The sequence below is a fragment of the Montipora capricornis genome, chromosome 8, assembly GCF_036669925.1.
Source record: "Montipora capricornis isolate CH-2021 chromosome 8, ASM3666992v2, whole genome shotgun sequence".
In the NCBI taxonomy this organism is placed as follows: domain Eukaryota; kingdom Metazoa; phylum Cnidaria; class Anthozoa; order Scleractinia; family Acroporidae; genus Montipora; species Montipora capricornis.
In genome coordinates, this window is record NC_090890.1 from 5,425,014 (window position 1) to 5,434,567 (window position 9,554).

At 41.9% G+C, this 9,554-nt stretch overlaps 1 protein-coding gene across 1 annotated transcript in view; it reads right to left on the reverse strand.

Moving 5' to 3' along the window:
• The window catches only part of LOC138013609 (tetratricopeptide repeat protein 28-like), a 116,557-nt gene extending 107,329 nt beyond the window's left edge, over positions 1-9,228 (reverse strand). The window contains exon 1 of the mRNA XM_068860706.1: positions 7,020-9,228. Within this exon, the coding sequence (XP_068716807.1) occupies positions 7,020-9,228 (2,209 nt within the window). The remainder of the gene's footprint in view (positions 1-7,019) is intronic.
• Positions 9,229-9,554: the final 326 nt, after the last annotated feature.

Here is a 9,554-nt window from a genome sequence, read left to right on the forward strand (position 1 = left end):
CATTTTCTTCTTAAGTTAGATCGCACGTCAGCTGTCGTCAGCGAGCGTGCACCGATGGGCAAATAGAAATCATCAATTGGCCAATCAGAACGCGCGTTTTATCCAAGCTATGTTATAAATCATTATGGGGTGCAAGGATGGCGCAGTGGTGAGAGCACAAGCCTCCCACCAATGTGGGCTGGGTTCATTTCCCAGATTCGATGTCATATGTGGGTTGAGTTTGTTGGTTCTCTACTCTGTACGGAGAGGTTTTTCTCCGGGTACTTCGGTTTTTCCCTCTACTCAAAACCCAACATTTAATTTGGTTTGTGTTAATTGCCGATTTTAGTTTACAGTGTCCCCAATTAATGCTCCAGCGCTAGAAGACTAGACACTTAAAGTTCCTTTCCTTACTATCCACGTTTGCGGCATTCCGTTGGGATGGGGGTGGAAACAAGATTGGAAAAGGGCTCTTCTTTCTCGATCGTGAAATTTTTTCCCCTTTCTCCCTTCGCCACTGGATTGCGTCTGGGTCTCCAAGGATTTACAGCGAACGGCAGGCTGAAGTTTAAGGTTCCACCAAAAATCTGGAAACTTGTACGCTTGATTTCGGCTGCTTTCTTGCCTGTTCGCTACACTTATCTAACAGATTCTAAAAAGACAAGAGGGAAACAGCAAATTCTCAAGAAAAGGGAACACCTTTCTTGAAATAAAGAAGCCTGCCGTTTGCCTTGCCCGTAAACGCCAAACAAATTTCTATCGTAAACCATCCATTGCGAATTTTTACGACACTTCCGCCGACTCGACGGAAAGTAAATTTTAATATACCAAGTGAGACCCAGAGCAGGAAGGTCAATGGTGCTTCAAAGCCAATTTGATAAACAAGGGTTCAGGTTTCTTGTTTCTCGGATGGTAATTTATATTTTTCATCCGGTTCTGAGTGTAGTCCAGAGAAGAAGATTTCGATAACCGTCACACGACAACAGAGATGGTGGCTTATTGCAAAGGTCCTCTTTCAGAAAAACTTTCACGAGTTACTTGAAGACAGGAAAAAGTATATCATTAGCTGCAAACCCGTCAGACCGGAATGCAAAGTTAGATCTTTTGGTTGGCCTTTGCTAACGAGCTCTAAATCCTATAAACACTTTGCTAAATTCCTGGTTTCCCATTTTTTTTCACAACAACTTTCGTCTTTGGGGGAAGAGGTGTGGCGCAGTGAAAGCATTCGCCTTCCTCTAATGTGGCCTGGTATTGAGTCCCGTATTCCTAATAGCACACGTTAGATATGTCAATATTCACTCATGGTTAGCTACGAGGCTTTACGGTTAAATTCCAAGATTGTTTTGTTTAGAACTCCTCCTTGAGACTTGTGAGACAAAGAAAACAGAACCGAGCTGTGAAATTTGACCATAAGGCCTCGTAGCCACGCCTTAATATTGATATATTGAACTCGGCCTATTCGCTGCTTCTTCACTCGACTCCGAAAGGATTTGCTCCCGGTATTTCCCTGGTATAATAACGTTTGATTTACAGTTTCCACAAAGTATTAGAACTCGGCCATATAAACTTGACAGACTTAACTATTAGAGGGTAATGTGAAGTGCTTGTTTTCCACCCATATAGACTATGTGAGCATTAGCCCTACTAATGGAATTGGGTCCACACAATGACAGAGAACAACTCTGATCAGGATCGGGAATTGAACTTACGACTTTCGGGTTAGATCACTGCTGGTCTACCGACTGAGCTACAAGGTCAGACGGGAGCAGGTCGTGGGAATTAAAGATACCAATGTCACCCCCGGTCAGAGTTTTTCTCTGTCCTCGTATGGGCCTGTTACACAGGAAATCCACACAATGTTGAGGTATTCCACGTGTATTTCTACATTTTCCAGTCCTCTGGCGCATTTCTATAGGACGAAGAGTAGGAGGAGGAGCAGTCGTCACTCAGATGGCTAGTGCGCGGCTTTCGATGACTTCAACGTCTGTTTCTACTTTCCTCTGATCGGTGTAGCTATAGCTTTAAATATCCGTAAAACGGAGCACTGACAGAGGGAGGGGGTAAAAGGCGCACCGTTGGCTTCCATTGATACCAGTTTGAATTCGTAACTGAAGGAACTACTGACTGTTAAATAAAGTGACTTTACCTTTACCTTATATGTAACAGGCCCAATTCCATTAGTAGGGCTAACGCTCACATGGTTTATATGAGTAGAAAACTAGCACTTCACACTACCCTCTAATAGTTAAGTCTGTTGAAATATAAGTGCTTGACGGCCAACTTTTGCAAAAACGTAACCCTTCCTTGTACGTATAAACTTGCGACTCTATTGTTTTGTTATTGTTTTGTCAGAGTAGCCTATGTGCACTTGGGCGATGGTTAACAAACTTTAGCTGGGAGCCTGCCAACTGCGAAGGATAAAACTGAGGCATTCTACAACACTCTGATCAAAGCGATCGATACCCCTATGCTCACTCAGAAGGTCAAAGTTTGCTCCTTAGATAAGCCCTGGGTGTCGAGCAGAATGAAGGCGTTGGTCTACAGGAGACAATGGGCGTTTAAGACTCATGGCAAAGACTCAGCCGTGTTTAAGATGTATCGCAAAAGAAACTTAAGTCACTATCGAACAGTTCCAATCTGTATTAAGATTGCAGGATTTTCTCACGTATTCGTATAGCACATGTACAAAGGCGCGTACGAAACCTTGAACACCCTCTAATTTAAATTAAACACCCGAAAAGTTACATGGTTGAAATGTTGCTTTTGAAGTGAAGCAATTTGAAATCATCGCAGGCTTTAAAGTATATTTCACTGAGGAATTTTTTTTTGCTCAAAAGACAGTAATGTTTTAGTTCTCTGAACATTTATAAACAACTTAACGAAAGGGCAATTATTTTTTTTTTTTTAAAAAAAATAGGCATACCGATGAAAATCAGTAACTTTCGAGCACCTTTTTCAAAGATCGAGCATTATTTAAGCACTTCTTTGCCATTTTTCAAGCACCATTTTCCAGTTTGCCAGCCCAATCGGGATAGACCTATCGTCAAATCATTTTTGGGCAAACTTCACAAGGCCAAAAAACTAGGAAACACAAGTCACCTTATAGCCTAATTTTTAATGATGGAAAGCTTAACTATCATAGATTTGTGCTATAAAAAAAACACTTTAAATAAGACCTATTAGAAGAGAAATAACGATTTTTCCAAAAGTGTTGAAAATCGCGATTTTTGGCCAAATGGCAAAAAGAAACAAACAATGAAATGTGATGTACCACAGGGTAGTTCCCTTGGTCCTCTTTTATTCGACTTTCCGGGAGCTTGTCTCGTTGGTCTAGAGGATATCGGAAACTGCAAGGTGAAGCCATCGAACCGGGTTCAACTCTTTGCCTCGCCTATTTTGAATCTTCTCAGCTTGTTTAAAATCTTTGTTTCGTTGAAGTAAATTTGAAGTCTAAAGTACACTGTACATCGTATAAGTTGAATAAAAAGGGAAATGTCAGTTTGAGGGACGGAAAGAAGTGATGACCGTTCATAGCAGGTACAAAATACTCCAAATTTGCATAAGTGGAGGAGAGCTAGACAAAGACTTTAGCTCGGATTAAATCTGTTTGCACGTTCAGCCGTGGTCGACGTGACTATGGTAGTGGAGAAGTAGACCTTAGACCTTACTCTCGATTTGGGGTGCACAGTTTAGGAGGTGGGTGCCCATCCTGCCCTCAGTTTTAAAGGCCCGTGCAAACGCTCGCAACATTGTTGGGCCCAACATGTTGCGAGCGTTTGCACACATGTTGTGTGTTGTTGCGTGTTGTTGCAAGTTGTTGGATGAAGTTTGAAACTGGTCAAACTTCATCCAACAAGTCGCAACAACACGCAACAACACACAACATGTGTGCAAACGCTCGCAACATGTTGGGCCCAACAATGTTGCGCCTTGTTGGGCAACAATGTTGCGAGCGTTTGCACGGGCCTTAACATGGAGAAAGGATGGTATGCTTCCCTTTTAATACCTTTGTCAACTCAAGAGTTTCTGACCAACGTTTGCAATGGTGCGAAGTGGTATGAAATGACGTGACTCGGGTAGTCATACCATTTTTAAAATTCCAAAAATTTCCACAAGCATATGCATGGGCAAAGTCCCACCTCCCCAGGAGTTTAAAATGCACACAATTAATTAAGAGATCAGGCAACTTTTACCCCACACGCCCTTTTACCTTCTAGAAGTTTTAAGAAATCGCCCATTTCATTGAATTATTTTGCATCGGTCCAGTCCCTCTGTGACAAAATATCACAAAATCAACATGTACAACTTTAAAGGAAAGAACTTTCCATTTTTTTGGTTCCAGGCCCTAGCAAGAGTCCATCACCTAAGAGTTAGATTTACCCATATTGTCCTAGTCCTCATCAACGTCAGAAAAGTGTCTGTTTTTGAACCACGTTTTGTGGGAAAATAAACAATAAACAAATTGGCTAACTCAATGTTGTGCCCGATTCAAACCCTTTAGGAATAAAGCGTTTTGTTCCAGGAATTTCCGTCTCATTTAAATGTGAACGCTACATTAAAATTTTTGTAATTTCCAAACATTTATCCTTCCGTAGGTTGTTTTTTAGCTTATAGACATTTACCTCCCGAAACAGTTAATTTGCTTATTTAGCTTTGGCCAACCTTACAGAAACACAGAAAATACACATTCCCCGAGACTGTCACTTAATGATATTGTAAATGGAAAGTTGGTATAGCAAGCTTAAGAGTATACATGTCACCTGAGGAACAAACCGCAAAAGCTTGGAGTTATTTTCAAGGGCCAAAATAACAAGACGGCTAGATCCTCAGTTATGGAAACAAACCCCTGATTTCTATCAAGTGATTAACTAATCCTGGAACAGATGCTTACAAAACAAGGCACAAATGTAAGGACTTGAACAGTATCTTAATACTACTGAAATATCATGGTACTTTAACTATAATTGGCATGATATCTTGTGTCTGACAGCTACTGAGGTATCAATGATTGAATTGTTTTCAATAACTCATATAATCGAAGAAAGGAAAATAACATATCGACGTATCGCAGTCCAAGTAAGTTTTTCACGTTTTGGACATCGTTTCTGAAAAAGAAAAACAAGGAAGAAAGAAACAAGTAGTGGATTAAATGCAAATAACGAATTTCGTTCTGATTGACAAGTAAATAATATAACAATTATCTTAATTCATTCATTTAACTGTTTGTGCTAGAGTTAATAGCAACAATTCCTATTCACTTCACTTGACATAAGAAATCGACAATCACCGATCAGTTTTACAGTCACTCCATCATAACACAGGCTCAAACAGCTAGCTATCTGCAGGAAGCTGAAGTAGCTGACTCGGTGAATGCAGACATTATTTAATTCAGGTATTAGCCAAAGCAGTTCGAGTAAAAATAACCACTCTGGCAACCGTTTTTAAAGCCATTTCTCTGTGAAGAACGTACCTGCTCCTTTCGACAACTTCCTGATTAAAAACATGTACAAAGTACAGCGATTCAGTCATTAAAGTTATATTTAAATAGCACTTACCATTCTTTTCGTGTTCCAGCTCCCCAAATTCAAAGGTGACATCATCGCCAATTAACACAAATGGCGCCCAGTATTTTATGGCCGAATAGTTCTTTGTCTCCTGAAGAGATTTCATAGCATAGTGAAGAGCTGTACTTGCACTTTTTCTATCTGCCAAGTGTTGGTAAAAACTCTTCATGAACAAGAAGGTCGCCTCGTCATCGATTGCCCAGAGTGACACCAGTACAGACCGGGCACCAGCACACAGGAAAGCCCTGGCTATTCCCACAAGACCCTCAGATTTTACCTCTCCCTGGCCACTATGACAGCAACTAAGCACAACCAGTCTTGCCTGAAGGTGAACTGCTTGAACATCGCTCAATGATAACATGTAATCTTCCTCTTCGGGGATCTTGGATGTGCGTTCGGGATTTGGGGCCAAAGCAATTTCTCCAGATCCGTCATCCCCATGTGCAGCAATGTGGATTAAGGTAACTGACTTCATTCTCCTCAGCACCTCAGCTTTGGTTGCATTTTTTCCTGTAAGAGGCACGGTCTGCAGAAGTTCTCCAATTATATCCACCTCTTTTTTCGCACAGGGCAGCTGTCCATACATGGGTTCACCATTGTCGTAAGTGACTTCGCTCAAGCACGGATCGCCTACAAGCAGCGCTTCATTCTTACTTTGGAAGTTATCAGGTGCCATAGTGATCAATTTTAAAGCAGTCAGCGAGGGAATTACACGGATCCTGACAGAGTCACTCATTGCAGAAAAAGGAGCCAGGCAAAAGTGTCCATCAGGAACAAACACTAAGTCATCGCCCTGGATCAAGTCTGCTATAGGACTGATTAAGACATCATACAAGGGCTGCAAAGAGTGCACAGAGAAGCTCAAAGACTGAAAAGTTTCTTCAACACTTTCCCTACTGCTCAAGGAGTCGCTGCCTTGTCTTTCAAGTGAACGATTCTCGCATCGCAAAACAACCCCTGCATTGATCTGTTCTAACGTACTTTTCATCAGAGACTTGGCAGTTCCATTTTCGATTTTCTTTTGTCTAAAATTTAACCTGATATCATCTCTTAGCAACCAGAAGCTGATCGTGTTCCCTTCAAGTGCTGTGAAAACAGTTTGTGAAGGTAGATCTTTCATAACCAAAGAGATAGTTACCCTCACCATAGGTTTCTCATCAACGCTGTATTGCATCTTTAAAATGTCTGCCAAAGCCTGTGCTCGTCCTTGCTCAGCAGCATACAAAGCTTCATCAACCTCTCCATTCTTCAAAAGTGCTGTCCACAGAGCGGTGTACGCAAACCCCTTTGTGTCACGAAAGCTTATTTTCCATGCATCCTCTGACTTAAGAAGACGCCTAACTTCATCAAAATAATAAACGCTTAGACGACAGTAATTAAGAGCTTTGCTCAAGGAGCCAAAAAATTCATGAACGTGACCAATATGATAACATGCGATTGCCAGCCCTATTGGGTCCTCTGTTTCCTGGCAAATACTAAGATTTTGATAGTGATACTCTATGGCTTGCTTGAAATTACCAAGACTTTTATAAGCGTTGCCGAGATTTCCATAGGCTGCTCCTTCTCCGGCCCTGTCCCCTACCTCTTTTGCAATACTAAGATGTTGATGGTGATACTCTATGGCTTGCTTGAAATTACCAAGACTTTGATAAGCGTTGCCGAGATTTCCATAGGCTGCTCCTTCTCCGGCCCTGTCCCCTACCTCTTTTGCAATACTAAGATGTTGATGGTGATACTCTATGGCTTGCTTGAAATTACCAAGACTGTCATAAGCGTTGCCGAGATTTCCATAGGCTGCTCCTTCTCCGGCCCTGTCCCCTACCTCTTTTGCAATACTAAGATGTTGATGGTGATACTCTATGGCTTGCTTGAAATTACCAAGACTTTGATAAGCGTTGCCGAGGTTGCAATAAGCTTTTCCTTCTCCGGCCCTGTCCCCTACCTCTTTTGCAATACTAAGACGTTGATGGTGATACTCTATGGCTTGCTTGAAATTACCAAGACTTCGATAAGCGTTGCCGAGATTTCCATAGGTTGCTCCTTCTCTGGCCCTGTCCCCTACCTCTTTTGCAATACTAAGATGTTGATGGTGATACTCTATGGCTTGCTTGAAATTACCAAGACTGTCATAAGCGTTGCCGAGATTTCCATAGGCTGCTCCTTCTCCGGCCCTGTCCCCTACCTCTTTTGCAATACTAAGATGTTGATGGTAATACTCTATGGCTTGCTTGAAATTACCAAGACTTTTATAAGCGTTGCCGAGGTTGCAATAAGTTTTTCCTTCTCCGGCCCTGTTCCCTACCTCTTTTGCAATACTAAGATCTTGATGGTGATACTCTATGGCTTGCTTGAAATTACCAAGACTTTGATAAGCGTTGCCGAGATTTCCATAGGCTGCTCCTTCTCCGGCCCTGTTCCCTACCTCTTTTGCAATACTAAGATGTTGATGGTGATACTCTATGGCTTGCTTGAAATTACCAAGACTGTCATAAGCGTTGCCGAGATTTCCATAGGCTGCTCCTTCTCCGGCCCTGTCCCCTACCTCTTTTGCAATACTAAGATCTTGATGGTAATACTCTATGGCTTGCTTGAAATTACCAAGACTGTTATAAGCGTTGCCGAGGTTGCAATAAGCTCTTCCTTCTCCAGCCCTGTCCCCTACCTCTTTTGCAATACTAAGATCTTGATAGTGGTACTCTATGGCTTGCTTGAAATTACCAAGACTTCGATAAGCGTTGCCGAGATTTCCATAGCCTCTTCCTTCTCCGGCCCTGTCCCCTACCTCTTTTGCAATACTAAGATGTTGATGGTGATACTCTATGGCTTGCTTGAAATTACCAAGACTTTTATAAGCGTTGCCGAGATTTCCATAGGCTGCTCCTTCTCCGGCCCTGTCCCCTACCTCTTTTGCAATACTAAGATGTTGATGGTGATACTCTATGGCTTGCTTGAAATTACTAAGACTGTCATAAGCGTTGCCGAGATTTCCATAGGCTGCTCCTTCTCCGGCCCTGTCCCCTACGTCTTTTGCAATACTAAGATGTTGATGGTGATACTCTATGGCTTGCTTGAAATTACCAAGACTTTGATAAGCGTTGCCGAGATTTCCATAGGCTGCTCCTTCTCCGGCCCTGTACCCTACCTCTTTTGCAATACTAAGATGTTGATGGTGATACTCTATGGCTTGCTTGAAATTACCAAGACTTTGATCAGCGTTGCCGAGGTTGTAATAAGCTCTTCCTTCTCCGGCCCTGTCCCCTACCTCTTTTGCAATACTAAGATCTTGATGGTGATACTCTATGGCTTTCTTGAAATTACCAAGACTTTTATAAGCGTTGCCGAGGTTGCAATAAGCTCTTCCTTCTCCAGCCCTGTCCCCTACCTCTTTTGCAATACTAAGATGTTGATGGTGGTTTTCTATGGCTTGCTTGAAATTACCAAGACTTCGATAAGCGTTGCCGAGATTTCCATAGGCCACCCCTTCTCCGGCCCTGAAACCCACTTCCTTAAAAATAGCTAATGCTTCTCTGTAATTTGTTATGGCCTGATTAAAGTCAGCTGTGCCCTGATAGTATATACCAAGATTGAAATAAGCCAAACCCTTGCCTTGTCTGTCTCCCTCCTTTCTTGCAACGCTAAGCTCTTGCATATGCCGCTCCAAAAGGTCCAACTTCTTATCCACCATTGCTGATAATCAAAACCAGGAAGTTTTTCTCAGAAATCTGGGGTGTACCTAGAAGATAAATGAACGAAAAGACAATAGGTTCAATGCTCTGAGTACAGGATGCTAAACCGGCACAGCAAGGTTAATTGAACGGTGAAGGAATAACTATCTTAAGCTAGTATTTTGAAAGAAATATGCCTTTCTTCATCAGGGTTTCCCAAGGAATGATTTCGGCTAATGGAGACAGTTGTTACAGAATAAATACTTGGGCATTTAACAGCCTACGAGCGTTTTATACAATAATAATCACCGAACATTAAAAATAGAAATTCTATTATGTAAATGAG